The sequence below is a fragment of the Diabrotica virgifera genome, chromosome 9 (assembly GCF_917563875.1).
Source record: "Diabrotica virgifera virgifera chromosome 9, PGI_DIABVI_V3a".
NCBI classification, from domain to species: domain Eukaryota; kingdom Metazoa; phylum Arthropoda; class Insecta; order Coleoptera; family Chrysomelidae; genus Diabrotica; species Diabrotica virgifera.
Genome location: NC_065451.1, coordinates 208,731,993 through 208,750,389, shown reverse-complemented (window position 1 = coordinate 208,750,389; position 18,397 = coordinate 208,731,993). Strand labels below are relative to the sequence as shown.

At 32.4% G+C, this 18,397-nt stretch overlaps 1 protein-coding gene across 1 annotated transcript in view; it reads left to right on the top strand.

Moving 5' to 3' along the window:
* Nucleotides 1-14,506, top strand: part of LOC114327632 (tyrosine-protein phosphatase non-receptor type 23) — a 36,530-nt gene extending 22,024 nt beyond the window's left edge. Inside the window, exons 12-15 of the mRNA XM_050660929.1 lie at nucleotides 851-979; nucleotides 1,650-1,834; nucleotides 6,861-7,168; nucleotides 14,175-14,506. Of these exons, the coding sequence (XP_050516886.1) occupies nucleotides 851-979; nucleotides 1,650-1,834; nucleotides 6,861-7,168; nucleotides 14,175-14,308 (756 nt within the window). The 3' untranslated portion in view covers nucleotides 14,309-14,506. The remainder of the gene's footprint in view (nucleotides 1-850; nucleotides 980-1,649; nucleotides 1,835-6,860; nucleotides 7,169-14,174) is intronic.
* Nucleotides 14,507-18,397: the final 3,891 nt, after the last annotated feature.

The following is an 18,397-nucleotide window of genomic DNA, read 5'->3' as shown; positions in this document are numbered from 1 at the left end:
ACCAATTTAAGCAATTAGGTATAGGGAATACTTATAAAATAAAAAAGTACCATGAAATATCATTTCATTACAATACTAAAATACAGGGTGTTCCATTTAAGAAAGCTCAGAAAATATTCATTCCGAGTTTCGACTAACCCTGTATACTAAAATTTCAAAATTAGCTATACTAATGATTCTTAACATAGTTAGACTATATTAAAAATCACTTGTATGTAAGCAGAGTTTTTAATGTCAAACTATTACAATTCTACAGGGTGTGAATGTTGCTACGAAATCAATAAAAAAACGTAAATATCTTTTAAAATACCCTGTATAATATTACAAAACCTCATATTTTAAGAAAGAAGATATTGAGGAGAATCCAAAAATGTAAAAATATACAGGGTGTCCCATTTAAAAAAACGAAGTTATAAGCAACTTCTGGTATAACCGGAAGTTGCAAAGGGATGAAAATATTTTTATTTAATAGATAATCCTCTAATAAAACCTCTCGATGCAATTTAGTTGGAGTATGGAGAACAGTGCCTACGTTCCTTCTGATGAAGCTCCAATAAGAGCAGAAAATCGCGGTTAAAGGAACTGGACTGCACTTCGTATTTTAATTAAAAAGTAAGATTGGTCTGCCTTCGCATTGCAACCGAATAAAAATGGTACATATTTTTATTTTAATAGATAATCCTTCAAAACCCCTTCAATCCAATTTTCATGATTCTGTTGCCTTTAGTTCTCGAGATATTTCTAATAGGCCAGTTATCTGCCTCACCCTATATAGTGAATATCCCTGTACAACAATAAATACTGAAAAATTCGGTTTTTTTTTGAGAAAATCATATTTTTATTATTGTAGGATATCTCGCCATATGCTCCGTCATTTATTGTTACACAAGTGCCGTTGTCTTCAACTGTTGGTGATATGTGGACGATGATTAGAGAACAACAGGTCGAACTGATCCTCTGTTTGGTAAACGACAATGAGGTAATAAAAACTATGTATACTGAATATTTGTAATTTTATATTTTTAAGCTTATCAGTGGCGTCTAAAGTCCTTCCTCGGCTATTTTTTGAACTATAGAACTTAAATTAATAAATCGATTCAAAAAATAAGGAATGAACCATGTACATTGTTCCTAAAATATTCGTTTTACGTTTCACAAGTCCTCTTTGTTCGCTAGAAGAGAATTATTGGGCTGATTCGACGCCAAATTGCAGAAAAACCGCCCATTGGCGAATAACTCATGCTCTTCCACCATGTCAACGCACCAGCTCACACCTCTGCTGTCGCTAGCGCCAAATTGGTCTAATTGGACTATAAACTGCTATCCCATCCACCGTATTCTTCAGATTTGGTCCCGTGTGACTTATTGAAAAATCATTCGCCGAACAGGCAGCTCGGCAGTAACAGAGTAATGGGGATACTGTCTCATTAAAATATCATACCTTAGTAAAGTATATCCAAACATTATTATTCTAAATTTTATGATTCAAAAAATAGTTGAGATGGCCTTCAGACAAGCATACTAAACTGATATACAATGTTGGTATGTGCCAGTATGGTGGTGACATAAATAATTGTACTTTTATTCCCTTTCATCGTTTCAAATTTATATTGTAGTAAATATTTTGAAATTTCTTTGTTCCTTTTTAGATCGGTGAAGATATTTACTGGCCCAAAGAAAAAGGCAGTAGTCTTAACATACTTAACATGGTCATAACGTTGCAAAACGTTATAGTTAAGTCTCATTGGACTGAAAGACTGATAGCGATAAACTTACCTGAAAAACGGGAGTCCCGTGTGATAATGCATCTACAATTTACATCGTGGCCTGGCAGGTAAGCTCTACTAATAATTGTTTTATTAAAAACTGATCAATTTTTTACCTACACAGTATGTGATTTTTTATTTATTGACCCAACAGTTGTTGATGCACGGTTTCTTGTACGTAATACTTATATCGAATAAAGAGAATCTCTATCCATAAAAAGGGAGACAAAACCAAGTGCTCTAAAGAAGCATCTCTCTACTTAATACGGCGTACAAAATCTTATCGAACATCCTAAGTAGGCTAACACCGTTTGTAGAACATTTCATAGGTGAGTACCAAAGCGAATTTAGAAGAAATAGATTGACCGTAGATCAGATTTTTACGTAAGGCAGTTGCTTAAAAAGGATGGGAATTCAATAGAGCTATCCATAATCTCATCATAGATTTCCGACAAGCAAACGGCAGAATTAAAAGGAATTAGAATCCCTTAGATTAGATGTGGAATGCAACAGCAGAACAAGAAAACTTATCCAACTGGTGTAAATGGCTGCAGATCTAGAGTACGGGTAGGTAACAAACTCCCAGAATCGTTTAAAATAAACAGTGGACCATAAATGGACCAAAATTACTAATAGCATACGCGAATGACATTGACATTGTGGGAAATACCGCCACCAATGTAAAGGAAACAATGTAAATGTTAAGGGTCAATGTAGAGAAAACCAAATATTTGTGTATTAACAGACAAAAGAGATGAGATAGAATAGGGCAACATGTAACAATAGATCCATATAACTTATAAAGTCTTAAAAGAGTGGAGAGTTTTAAATATCTCGGGGCGACAATCACCGCAGATACCGATATCACGGAAGAAATACAAGGGACAGTTCAGGCAGCCAGCAGATGTATGTATATCCTCCAGACCCCTATTAAATCCAATAGCCTACGATGAACATCAATAAATCAGAATACATATACAGGGGTGATTGATTAGTAGGGTAAAGCTCAATAGCTCCGCTATAGTAATAGATAGCAATAAAAGTTAATAACAAAAATTTTAGCCACCTTTGAGCTTCATATTACAAAATTAGTTAGAATGTTATAGGGTGTTCGATAACACAGTGGCAGATCAAACTTATGTTTTTTTAAATGGAACACCCTGTATTTTATTTTATATTCGAAATCCTGTTAACTTCTCCATCACAAAAATATAAAGGTTTGTAATGTTATACAGGGTATTTACAAAGTTATAACCAATTTTTAATGAAAATTGTAACAAGTTCAACTCCCTGTATAAATAAAAATAAGCACAACAGCAATGGTTTATTAATGCCATATTTTTTTATTTATTGTCAAAATTTTTAAGAATTATTGATATTGCTAATTTTCTTTATATCAAATACAGAGTGAGTCAAAACGCAAGTCCATTATTTTCTCAGTAATGTTAAATGGAACACCCTGTATTTTATGTCATTATTGAAAAGTAACATTAACGTACTTTAATTTTTATATAACATTCCCTATGCCCAAATTTATTAGTTTTCGAGATATATTAATTTTTCAGAGCAAATTATTTTAGGTGTTTAAATTTATCTAAATTTTAAGTAAGCCATGACTGAATTGACAATTGAAGATTACCGATTATCAATCCGGTAATCAATGTAACACTGTAGTAAATAAAGAAATAAAAATAAATTATTAGTAATACATTTTACAAACAAAAACACAACCACTACATGCAACACTTTTGAAACAATTAAAAACCATCTTTTTATGTAAATGCAACAAATAAACAAAGAGTATTAGTAATAAATTTTACAAAAAAACACACAAACACAAAATACAATATTTTGTGAAGACAATTAAACACTACTTTCGTATGTAAATGTAACAAATAAAGAACGAAACATAATTTATCAGTAATACATTTTGCAAAAAAACATATTTGAAAAATTAGAAGCTACTTTTAATAAAATATTTTTAGTATTTAATTACATAAGGTGTTCAAAATTCTCTCCTAACACATTTATGTACGCCTAAAAACAATCATTGAATGAGCTACTTGCTCTACGGAGCATTTGTAAATTAACACATCGAAATACACTTTGTATTCTATTTTCATCTCATCCCTTGTTGTTGGAGGTATTTTATAAACTTCATTATTAACGTAACCCCAAAAAAATCAGTCCAGTTTATTAAATTCTGGTGATTTGGGTGGCCACGCTACTGGTCAATTGAAAAATGAATATATCTCGAAAACTAATAAATTTAGACATAGGGAATGTTATCTAAAAATTAAAGTACGGTAATGGTACTTTTCAATAGTGATATAAAATACAGGGTGTTCCATTTAAAATTACTGAGAAAATAATGTACTTGCGTTTTGACTCACCCTGTATTTGATATAAAGAAAATTAGCAATATCGACCATTCTTGAAAATTTTGACAATACGTTAATAAATATGGCATTAATAAACCATTGTTGTTTTGCTTATTTTTATTTATACAGGGAGTTTAACTTGTTACGATTTTCATATAAAATTGGTTATAACTTTGTAAATACCCTGTTTAACCTAACAAACCTTTATATTTTTGTGATGGAGAAGTTAACAGTGTTCCATTTAAAATACCATAAGTTTGGTCTGCCACTGTGTTATCGATCACCCTGTAACATTCTAACTAATTTTGTAATGTGAAGCTCAAAGGTGGCTAAAATTTTTGTTATTAACTTTTATTGCTATCTATTACTATAGCGAAGTTATTGAGCTTTACACTACTAATCAATCACTCTGTATAAAACAATGATTAGACTGATACTTATGTATGGGTGTGAGGCGTGGACGCTGACAAAAGCAATGGAAAGCTAACTCAGATATTTTGAGAGAAAAATACTCAGAAGGACCTTTGGATCCTATCATGATCTGAATACTAACCAATACCGAATGGGAATAAATGCCGATATTGAACAGAGACATATAGAACTATAGTCCGTTCTTTAACGGTAAAATATTGCAAAACCTCTAAATTTTAAAGAACCGCTTGGATTGACATGAAATTTGGCATACACATAGCTAACAAGTCAAAGAAAAAAAGTGATATTGTGCCGATATGTGCTTTTGCCCTGGGGGTGGTTTTCACCCCTTCTTGGGGGTGAAAAAATATTCGTCCAAAGAAAGTCAGGAAATGGATAAACTGGCTAATTTTAAGTAACTTTTGTTCTATAGAGTTTTTTCACCAAGTCAATACTTTTCGAGTTATTTGGCAGTGAATATGTTCATTTTTTCAACAAAATAACCGCGCTTTTAGACGGTTTTTCGCAAATAACTCAAATAGTAAGTATTTTGTCGAAAAAACATTCTTAGCAAAAATATAGCCTGTAAATTTTTTTAAAAAATAGTGTATTTATCACGTCTCTACACCTAGTAGAAGCAGAGTTATAGCTAATGCTAAATAGGTTCATATTCGTCAAATTCCAAATGGAATACTTTAACGTGAAATAACCAAAAATGAAGCACATTTCGGGGAAAACTCATTAAAAATTATTTAAAGTGTTTTAAAAAAGCTTCATTTTTGTTTTATAAAAAAAATTTCTAGCATCAAAATTAAGCAAGTTACGCTCAAAATAAAGTTAGTCCCTTTTGGTTTTGGTAAGAAAATCGAGAAAATCACACCCTAATTAGTATCTTAAATGAACTTAATCGTTACGACTTCACAAGTTTCTGGACTCGTGTATATATTGTTTATATGATCTGTAAGTTTCATCGGTTCAAAGTCCTTATTATTGAAAGGGCTGTAGTTAAAAGGGGTTGAACTAGTCACTGATCCCGAATGTATGCAATTTAGAAACACCAAATCTTAATCAATTTTTGTCTAACAGAAAAACAAAAAAATACATGATATTCAGAAAAGCAAATCTGACTTTTTTGTTTTTTGAGATTTTTGGTATCTCTAACAATTTTTAAGTTATTTTTAAAAAAAGCATATTTTTCAAAATTTAAATTTTTAAAAATTTTATTTTGAAACTAAATTTTTTCAAAAATAAGCACTTTGAATCGATGAAACTTAAAGATCATGTAAACACAACATAAGTAAAATAATTTGTGGAGCGGTAACGATTAATTTCATTTAAGTTGCTAATTAGGGGGTGGTCTTCCCGATTTTTTTTTTGCAAAAACAAAAGGGACCAACTTTATTTTAAGCGTAACTTGCTTAAATTTAATGCTAGAAACTGTTTGTAAAAACAAAAATAAAGCATTTTTAAACACTTTAAAAAGTTATAATAGGTTTTCCCCAAAAAGTGCTTAATTTTTTGGATATTTCACGTCGAAATATTCTATTTGAAATTTGGTGAATATGAATCTATTTTTCATTGGCTATAACTCTGATTCTACGTATTCCAGAGACCTAACGAGTACACCATTATTTTAACTTTTTTATAGGCTATATTTTTGCTAAGAGCGTTTTTTTCGACAAAATACTTACTTTTTGAGTTATTTGCGAAAGACCGTCTAAAAATGTGGTTATTTTGTTGAAAAATGAACATATTCACTCGCAAATAACTCGAAAAGTGTTGACTTAGCGAAAAAGCTCTATAGAACAAAAGTTACTTAAAATTAGTCAGTTTACTCATTTCCGGACTTATTTTGGACATATATTTTTTCACCCCCAAAAGGGGGTGAAAGTCACCCCCAGGGCAAAAGCACACATCGGCACAATATCACTTTTTTTCTTTGACATGTAAGCTATACGTATGCCAAATTTCATGTCAATCCAAGCGGTTCCTTAAAATTTAGAGCAAAAACCGTGAAAGAATGGATTACTAAACGTAGTCCAAGAAATTAAATCCCAACGTCTAAGATGGGCTTCCTAATAACCGATTTACCAAGTTAATCTGGAAGAAAGCCCTTAGGATGTCCACGAATGTAATAGAGAGATAATATATGGTCAGATATAAGTCTTCTTGAGCAGCTGACTATAAAATAATATCTGCTCTTCTTTCTCAAAACTTTTCTTTACCTTCTCCTACAAAGTCTTTTTTTGTTTATGTCTTTTTTTCAAAGTGTTTTTGTTTATATATGATGCATATGTTTCAGCTTGTTTCCAACAAATCCTGAACCGTTCGTCAGCTACACCTTGGAATCCATCAACCTATACCAACAACAGAAGACCAACACCCATCCGGTGGTGGTCCATTGTTCATCTGGCATAGGAAGAAGCGGCCTGCTCTGTTTACTGACAGCTGCTATGTTCGATGCTGCCAACAATGCTAACTCGATACCAGATCTTACAGCTTTGAGTATCAAGTTGTCCAATTGCAGGAAGAATATTCTCAGAGATCGAGAGCATTTGAAGTTTGGTTACGAAAGTTTTTTGGCGTATATTAGGCATATAGTTTGTGAAGGTAAGTCTGTGTACTCTGCAAAAAGAAAAACGAGAAATTAGGTTCAAGCTACTATTTCTTTCGCTCGTTCAGGCTACTATTGGCGATCAGCAGTGGCGGCTCGTGGCGTTGGAGACAGGGTCGGCAAGGTTTTTTTGTCTCCTCATATAGGTATACCATCAAACTAAAAGGCTTAATTCATCATAGGAGATTTTGTTGTTTTTGCTTTTTTTTTATTTGATGTACAGTATTTCTCATGATCATCTTTCAGTGCGTCACAGTTTTTCGATTTCTTTCTAACGCATTAAATTGTATGTGACAGAAAAAAGGCACGTCGGTGATTACATTTCGTCGGTGACATTTTTATAACATTTATTCTAGTTATTCTAGTTGTCGATAGATGGCGCCATAATAAAAAAAATTTTTTTTAATTAGATAATAATATTAAAAATATAATCTGTATAATTTATAAGACTATACAAATCAAAGAAAATACCATTTTATAAATGCAAGAAACACATTTGATTTGTTTTTATTCCAAATTGAAAATAATATGTGGCAACTGTCAGATTTAAATAAAATGTCATGTTAGAATAAATGTCATAAATGTGTATTATCACGGACTTACCCTTTTTCCTATCATTTGTTACGCACTGAAAATTGATCATGAAAAGGACAATACTTGACATTCTCTCTTGTTTCATGGTGTTTCGACAATACGTGTTGATTCTTTTGAGACAAGGTAAATCCCATTTTTTTAGGCAGAAATTTATGGTAATAAGAAAATTGATAAACAGTTTGTTGTAATGAATTGCAGTACTTACTACATAGAATTATACATACATATTGTGCAACTTATCCTACTTTCTGAAAATATTTGGACCAGCATAATTTTTAAGTACCTAACTTGTAATAATAAATATCTTGGAAATTCTTTGGCGAACGTAACTTTTAAATTTTAAATCGTCAAAGAGGTCAAAAATTTGCAAATCTTCAAAATTCGAAAAACGAGTATCTATTTGCATATAATAGTAGGTATCCAAAATTTCAAGATATACTTACTCGTTTTTCTAGAATATGTATCATGTCGTTGTCTTTTTTGGGGTGGTTCGGAAATATCAAACGAATCCAAAACGTCACTACGTATATATTGGAAACTACTATCATTACGAAAATCTCTGAGATTTTGCACCAGCTTTCGTATTCTATTTTTAGAATAAATAATGTCAGTTGACTGATTTTGAACAACAAGGAATATCTTGGGCAAACTCTGTCTTAAAGATATTTAAAAAAATATTGAAAGAGTCATTAGTACTTAATAAAGTTCTCAAACCGATTGCTTCACGGATCGAGGTATCGCCACTTTCAAAATCATCGCCTTCGATAATAAAATCAAAAACTTCCAAAAGCTGTTCACGAAAATCTGCTACAGATACTAAAACTATAAGAGATAATCTGCTTAGATAAAACTAACCGAGATTTAAAATTTCATCGCGTCTGACAAACTGTTCGCTTTTTTTTTTCGAAACAAATTTGTTCTAAAGCAGTAATCCGTTTAGGTGAGCTAAACTGGCAAGAAAAGTCGATATTCTTTATTTTTTTACAAGTATCATGTAAAACTAGTGCATAATAGTGAGTAAATAAAGCTTGGGATGCAATAGTTTTAACTTTTGCCTGGAGACTATTCAATTCACCACTCATCACAGCAACGCCGTCATAAGATTGCCCCAGTTTGCCCTACCAATTTATTTTTGGTATAAAAAAATTTGAATCTGTTCTTTAAAACACCAAAAATATATTCTGCCTTATTGCTTTTACTCACATCTCTAAAACCTAAAAACCTCTCATAAATATTACCACGTAACGCGTATCGAACAAAATAATTGATAATAATTGTGAATGACATGATAATCAGAAGTTTCATCTACTTTCAGTGAAAAGCAAATGGTTTTCTAAATCTCAGATTCAACAACGTTATTCAAAATTTAACTATTTGATTATATGTATTAGTTCATTCTGTATTACGAATACACTTCGAATCAGAAAGTAAATAGGTATTTCTAAAACAATTTTATTAATTCTCTATAATTACTTTGATTTTTAACAAATGCTTCGATCCATCATGTCCACTAAATGATAATTCCTGACAGCTTAAAAAAATTACAATATCAATTAAACGACGTAAAACGGCGTGATTATTTTTGACAATTTCTACCGATGCATGCTTCCAAATGAAACGCCGACCGGCAGACCGAAATGTGCCGTACTTGGCGCGTAACCTGCCATGCCGTATCTTCTATTGCCCACGGAGAAAAGTAATGTTCGCTTGCTCATCGACTTTTTATGTCGTTGAGTTTTACGTGTAAATTGTCAAGCTACGGATGTTAGGGACGGCTAGCCGAAAAGTCAGATAAATGGCTCGGATCATTCATTTTTTGAGAAGTCTGTTATGCGTAGGGATCACTTAACGCTCGGATTGATCAAATTCTTTTAAAAACCATGAATAAAATTTAGTCTGTATTATCTGATAGATTTTTTTTATTTCACAGATACAAATATTTAAAAAATCTATATCTATAAATGTGTGGGTCGGCACTGCCGATCCTGCCGACCCTGACCGGCCGCCACTGGCGATCAGCATGGCTATTCTAATTTTGCTTTCTGCTATTCGGAATAGTCCAGTTGTAGATGTATTGAACCACTTTCTCGGGTTTTGAAGCCAAGCTATTCTTTTCCCTGGTCCTCTCTTACCAAATACCTTGCCCTGAAGAATGAGTTGCAACAAGACATATCTCTGTTAATTCCTCATAACATGGCTAAGATATTTTAATTTGCGCTCTTTGATTGTGCTAATAATCTCACATTACTTGCTCATTGCACGTAAGACCTCAACCACACGATCCACCCATGAAATTCTTAGAATGAGTCTATGACATCACATCTCGAAGACCTCGAGTTTTCTTAAAGAAGCTTCAGAAAGTGTCCAGGCCTTTACTCCGTATAATAACGTAGAAAATATAATGGCATGTGATGATAGAGATTTTGGTACCAAATGGTAAATCGGGACTTCATTGTTATGAACGCTGATATTGCTTTTCCTATACGTTGTTTTATTTCAGTAGAGTGGTATCATTGGCTGTTTATATTGGTACCAACATTTCTCGCTTGACTACCATTTACTTTGTTTTTGAAGTTATACTGCTTTACGCGCGATATGAGGGTAAATTTTTATATGTTAAAACCTACGATCCCGGCGCATGCGCATTATAACTTTGTTCTGATTGGATGTTCAAATGGCATGTCAAAAATTATCCAATATGGTAGCTGTAGCGCAGCTGTGGTTTGGACGGTTGACGGTTTGGTTATGTATGGTTGTTGCGTTTTAAAATTTGTGGGAAGAGAAACAACAAAGGTTAGTTAATAGTTATACTGCCTTTTTAAATAGTTTTCATATTATATTTTTGAAGTTATACTTCAAAATGTTTTAATTTATGTATGTATCAGTCCAGAAAAGGCGTGGAAAGAATATATTAGTGTTTTTAAATATATTTTTCTACAAACGTGTTAAAAATGCAATTTTTAGGACTCCATAGGAGCGTTAAAAATGCTACTTTAAGGCACTAGTGCTTTAAAATTTTTAAGGCACTGCAGTTAAAAGTGAATTGTCAAATTGTGAAACGTCAAAATATTTATATTTCATTTATTAACATTAATATTAATAATACAACTTGCGCAATTTGAAAAAGGTGGTTTAAAAGGTTTTTTATTATAATTTTGTGTCTTTGGATTTGTCTTCCTTGGGCGTAAAATAATAAAACATCTATTTTTATATTTCACTTGTCACCGTGATGTATAATTATGTATATCTGAAAGGTAAATTGCATGCGGCTTGATGGCCTTGTTGGTAGAGCATTGGACCAGAGATAAAAAAATCGCGAGATTGCGGGTTCAAATCCCGGACGATTCATATTTTTTCCTTTTTTTTTAATATTTGGCATTGTTAAGTTTTGGTTAATTTTTGGTAATTATTGTTAATTTTTTGTATTGTAACTGTTAAGTAGGTATATTTATTTCGTTGAAATTATATTATAACAGAAGTATAACTTCTTACGTGCGTACAAAGTACACACACATTCTTTTTTTTTTTCATATTGAGGTCAAGTCCATGTTTTCTACTTATATCTGATATAAGTAATAAGAAACAACTGTCTAATATAATCCAGCTATGACCTCTCATCTGATCATACACCAGTTATCATGAACAAGAGTACCACAGTTATAAACAACACACCCCCTCCTCGACTAGCTTCAAAAAACACCAACTGGGCAGATTTTCAATACTACCTAGAAAAAAACATTAATCTTAATTTGCGAATCAAATCTCCACACGAGATAGATACAGCAGCTCAATATTTCACCACCCTTGTTCAAGAAGCGGCATGGCAATCTACACCACGAACTCAACGCAGACCAACACATACAACAAATGTTCCCTTACACATTCGGCAAATCATTCGGCTGAAAAACGTCGTGCGAGAAGAAACTAGCAAAGATCTAGAAACAACATAGATCAACATATATACAATAGACTACGTAGACAACTTGGAGTAGCCATCAAAGCTGCAAACAACGAAACCTTCGAACATTACATTACAAACCTTACAGCAAATGATCAAACGCTATGGAAGGCGACTAAGAAACTCAAAAAACCATACACAACTATTCCTCCCCTCCATAACCCAAATGGTGAGTGCTCGTTCCAACAAAGAAAAAGCGGACGTCTTTGCTGAACATCTTACGAGTGTATTTCAAACCGAGCCACCAGACCCTGATGAAGAAGTGGAGGAACTAATTAGCGCAGCATGTCAAATGTCCCTTCCAATCAAAAGTTTTACTCCTATAGAAGTCAAGAAAGAAATAACCAAAACTCAACTCACGAAAGGCTCCAGGTTATGACTTAATCTCGGCACAAGTACTAAAACAACTTCCTCGTAAGGCCATTATTATGCTAACAGTAATATTTAATCGAATGCTAAGTTTATCATACTTTCCCAAAATATGGAAATTTGCAGAAATCATAATGATCCTTAAGCCAGGCAAAGCGCCCAATGAAGTAACATCTTATCGACCCATCAGCCTACTCCCAATCGTTAGCAAAGTTTTTGAAAGATTGCTGCTACAAAGAATATACGCAGATCATGAATTCCTAGAACATCAGTTTGGTTTTCGGGAAAACCACTCTACTACACAACAAGTCCATTGAATAGTAAATGAAATATCAAAAACTCTCGAAGAAAAGAAATACTGCAACGCTGTATTCCTAGATATCTCACAAGCGTTTGACAAAGTTTGGCACAGAGGTATGCTTTACAAAGTAAAATAAGCAATATCTAGTAACTATTTCCTCCTAATCAAATCCTACTTATCAAATAGATATTTCTCAGTAAAATTCAAAGACCAACAATCCAGCGTCTGTCCTATTAACTCCGGAGTTCCGCAAGGTAGTGCTCTCGGGCCGCTGCTTTTCTCACTCTACACAGCCGATATACCAGAGTCTCATAATACTACGATCGCTTCCTTTGCTGATGAGTAGCAATACTAGCTGTAAATGAAGATCACATACAAGCCTCACAAGACCTGCAACACCATCTGGACATACTCAGTGAGTGGTACACAAAATGGCGAACAAAAGTAAATAAAACAAAATCATCTCAAATAACGTTTACAAACCGTCACAACACATGCCCACCTATAAGAATGGAAAATGTACGAATGCCAACAGTAACAGACGCTAAATACCTTGACCTCCATCTTGACCAACGTCTTACTTGGAAAAAACATATACAGACCAAAAGAAGACAACTAGACTTAAAATTTCGGCAAATGTATTGGCTCCTTGGACGCAGCTCAAAATTCAACATCCAAAACAAAATTCTTCTGTACAAAGCAATACTCAAACCTATTTGGTACTACGGACTACACCTCTGGGGCTGTGCAAAGTCAACATCACTCAATATCATCCAAAAATTTCAGTCTAAAGTTCTAAGATCAATAGTGGATGCACCATGGTATGTAACTAATCAAACACTTCACGAAGACTTAAATATACCTTTCATCAGAGAAGAAATCCATCGAGCATCTGAATCACAAAACGAGCGTACCATTCACCATGACAATGAGTTAGTAAGGAAATTATTCCATAATGGCCCTGCACAAGGAGACTAGATCGAATCTGGCCTCGGGACCTATTTTAAAACTTAAACATAAATAGAATAAGATGAGACATCATTGGAAGTCTCTTCTTCATGCCCAAAAACTTGGAACAAATTTACTTTATACTCTTTTAATGATGTAGATTGTAAATAAATATAATTACATAAAAAAAATCTGATATGTGCGATATTATTATTATTAAGCTATCTGCAAAAACTACTGCGTCGTTGCCATATCTAGTGTTGTTTAGACTAGACGCACCGTTAACCAATACGCCTTTTTGTAGTTATCCCAGTGCTTGCTCGAAGATATGTTCAGAGTATATATTATTAAATTAATAACACCTGGGACAGAATACATCCTTGTCTCACTCCTCCATTTGTGAAGACTGCTTCTGTCAACTGGTCATCCACTTTAATGTTAGCAGTTTGGTTGTAATATAAATTATATAATATTATATTATGTGTGATAGTCAAGTCTTTATAATCCAATCCCGCTTCTTTCAAGGCGGCTATAAGCTTATCATGTTTTACTCTATCAAATGCCTTTTTGTAGTCAATGAAACAAATATATACGTCACAGTTGACATATCTGCATCTCTGCATAAATAATTGGACAGCGAATAGAGCCTCTTGGGTGCCTAAGGTATTGCAGAATCCAAATTGTGTCCATGATACTTGTTCTCCACATTTTTTCCATTGTTTTTTCCAGTCCTAAACTGGTATATTCTATTCAGACTTTTATAACAAAATTTCGTGTTAAGTTGTCACAATTGTTATTTTTCTTTGTGTTTATGTTTTCTTCTTTTTTGTAGATAAAGCCAGAAAGAAACTGAACGAGATCCAGCCCAAGGTTAAGGAGGAACCACTGGAACCACCTGTCATAGTTCCAGAACCAAATATAGATCCTTTAAGTACTTTAGACCCATTTTGGGCTAGTAAAAGATAAGCTTTACATAGTAAATATTTATACAATGATGTATTATTATTTTGAATGTTATCTACACCTTCATTAATATTAAATTCCCTGTTTATTATTACAGTATGTACTTTTTATTTTGATATTTATAATAACTAAATATTTATATAATATATAAGTAACTGTAAGTGTATAATGAGATAATTAAATATGTTTTAAAGTAATAAATTATTGTTTTATTTGAATCTGGATATAATCAAACCATTCGACGGACTTTGGAGGTCTATTGTTGAATAAAAATCGAATAAATGATGAAAAATATAAGAGAAAAAGTAGATAAGTTGGAGAAGAGAGGTATTAGAATAGAAAAAAAGGATAAGTGAAAAATTATATAGTATGGAGAAGAAAGGTATAAGAATAGAAAAACATTGATGCAGTGCAAAATGATTTCTAGCAAATGAAAGTTGAAATCGGCAGAATTAGAAGCCGAAAATGTAGCATTAAAATTAGAAAATAGAGTACACGAAAAAAGAATGGAAGAGATAGAAAGTGAAGTAGGGAACAGAAATATAGTGTATCGTATAAGAAAACCCCAATAAGGAAGTAGCAGGAAAAGAAACTATCCATGACAAACGATATTGGAAAAAAATTATACCATCTATTAGCACACAATAACAAACAGTTACATCATAAACACAGAACATAAACTAACATGGCTGATACCTGGTATGACAGGTAGCATCTTCTGGTACTAGGAGAAATAAAAATGAAACTAATTAAAACAGACACAACGAGATAAGCATATCACAAGGAAAAAATTTCTGTACTGGCTGTATACCATAAATCACAAAAAATAAAAACCTTATCTTGTAAAAGGTATATTTAAAATCCCTAAAAAGGGGCTGTATCAAGGGTTTTTACCCGTACATTTTGGTGGCTTAAAGCATGTAAACCTGTGATAACACTGATGATGTAATATTGATTCCGAAAACGTTTTGTTGTGATACAGCCCTTTTTAGGGATTTTAAATATACCTTTTACAAGATAAGGTTTTTATTTTTTTAACGAGATAAGCGTTGAAAGTGATGAGGAAATTTCGACCAGAATAACACTTGCAGGAAATAGCTTTCGTGTAAGATCCAATAGAACTATCCATAATTTCTTTATAGATTTCCGACTAGCTCGTTAAGATTTGTGTCAATGGCTGTAGATCCAGAGTACGGTACGTATTAAATCTAAGAGCCTAATGCGAACATCAAAAATCAGGATGTATAAAACGGTAATTAGACCGGTGCTCATGTATGGAAGTGAGATATGGACGCTAACAAAAGCAATGGAAAGAAAACTTAGATGTTTTGAGAGAAAAATCATTAGAACAATATTTGGATCTTTTCATGATCCGAATACTAACTAATGCTGAATGAGTACAAACAGATGTACAGTATAACGCTAGCGACGTCGTCCAAGAAATTAAATTCCAACGCCTAAACTGGACTGTCCATACAGGGTGATTGATTAGTAGGGTAAAGCTCAATAGCTCCGCTATAGTAATAGATAGCAATAAAACTTAATAACAAACATTTTAGCCAACTTTGAGCTTCACATTACAAAATTAGTTAGAATGTTACAGGGTGTTCGATAACACAATGGCAGACCAAACTTATGTGTTTTTAAATGGAACACCCTATATTTTATTTTAAATTCGAAATCCTGTTAACTTCTCTATCACAAAAATATAAAGGTTTGTTTATGTTATACAGGGTATTTACAAAGTTATAACCAATTTTATATGAAAATCGTAACAAGTTCAACTCCCTGTATAAATAAAAATAAGCAAAACAACAGTGGTTTATTAATGCCATATTTTTTAACGTATTGTCAAAATTTTCAAGAATGGTCGATATTGCTAATTTTCTTTATATCAAATACAGAGTGAGTCAAAACGCAAGTACATTATTTTCTCAGTAATTTTAAATGGGACACCCTGTATTTTATATCACTATTCAAAAGTACCATTACCGTACTTTAATTTTTAGATAACATTCCCTATGTCTAAATTTATTAGTTTTCGAGATATTTTCATTTTTCAATGGACCAGTAGCGTGGCCACTCAAATCACAAGAATTTAATAAACTGGACTGATTTTTTTGGGGTTACGTTAATAATGAAGTTTATAAAATACCTCCAACAACAAGGGATGAGATGAAAAATAGAATTCAAAGTGTATTTCGATGTGTTAATTTACAAATGCTCCTTAGAGTAAGTAGCTCATTCAATGATCGTTTTTAGGCGTACATAAATGTGTTAGGAGATAATTTTGAACACCTTATGTAATTAAATATTAAAAATATTTTATTAAAAGTAGCTTCTAATTTTTTCAAACATGTTTTTTCGCAAAATGTATTACTGATAAATTATGTTTCGTTCTTTATTTGTTACGTTGTTACATTTACATACAAAAGTAGTGTTTAATTGTCTTCACAAAATATTGTATTTTGTGTTTGTGTGTTTTTTGTAAAATTTATTACTAATTTTCTTTGTTTATTTGTTGCATTTACATAAAAAGATAGTTTTTAATGGTTTCAAAAATGTTGCATGTAGTGGTTGTGTTTTTGTTTGTAAAATGTACCTATTACTAATAAATTATTTTTATTTCTTTATTTGCTACAGTGTTACATTGATTACCGCATTGATAATCGGTAATCTTCAATTGTCAATTCAGTCATGGCTTACTTAAAATTTAGATAAATTTAAACACCTAAAATAATTTGCTCTGAAAAATGAAAATATCTCGAAAACTAATAAATTTGGGCGTAGGGAATGTTATATAAAAATTAAAGTAAGTTAATGTTACTTTTCAATAATGATATAAAATACAGGGTGTTCCATTTAACATTACTGAGAAAATAATGTACTTGCGTTTTGACTCACCCTGTATTTGATATAAAGAAAATTAGCAATATCAATAATTCTTAAAAATTTTGACAATAAATAAAAAAATATGGCATTAATAAACCATTGCTGTTGTGCTTATTTTTATTTATACAGAGAGTTGAACTTGTTACGATTTTCATACAAAATTGGTTATAACTTTGTAAATACCCCATATAACATTACAAACCTTTATATTTTTGTGATAGAGAAGTTAACAGGATTTGGAATATAAAATAAAATATAGGGTGTTCCATTTAAAAAAACATATGTTAGGTCTGCCACTGTGTTATCGAACACCCTGTAACATTCTAACTAATTTTGTAATGTGAAGCTCAAAGGTGGCTAAAATTTTTGTTATTAACTTTTATTGCTATCTATTACTATAGCGGAGCTATTGAGCGTTACCCTACTAATCAATCACCCTGTAGACTTCCTAATAACCGCCTTACCAAATTAATCTAGGAGGACGCCCCAACAGGAAGAATGCATTTAGGACGTCCACGAATGCGATGGAGAGATAAACATATATGATCAGATTTAAGAACAATGGGACTACCCACTGAACCAACTATCATGGACGACAATATAGCAGCCAATATCCACTCTGTAGTGCTAAAAGAGGAGTGCGACAGGGGTGTGTATTGTCACCACTACTATTCAATGCATACTCTGAAGAAATTATGAAAAGAGCTCTTGAGGGAGAAACAGCAGGAATAAAGGTAAATGGAACGTCAATTAACAACATTAGATATGCGGACGATACTATCATAATAGCAGACAACCTTAAAGACCTCCAAAAGCTAATGAACAAGATAGTTGAGTATGGAGAAGAATATGGATTATCAATAAACATCAAGAAAACTAAATTTATGAGGATATCAAAAACCCAAAATAATGATGAAAGCCTGACAATTAAAGGTAAAACTTTAGAACAAGTAGAAAACTACAACTATCTTGGCACAATAATTAATCACACAAACGATTACTCCAAAGAAATCAAAGTTCGAATAGAGAAAGCAAGAACAAACTTCAATAAAATGAGAAAGGTACTTTGTGCAAGAGAACTGAAATTAGAGTTGAGAGTTAGACTGGCAAGGTGTTATATTTTCTCGACTCTGCTTTACGGGATAGAAGCATGGACACTTAACGCATCGACTACTAAAAAGTTGGAAGCATTTGAACTGT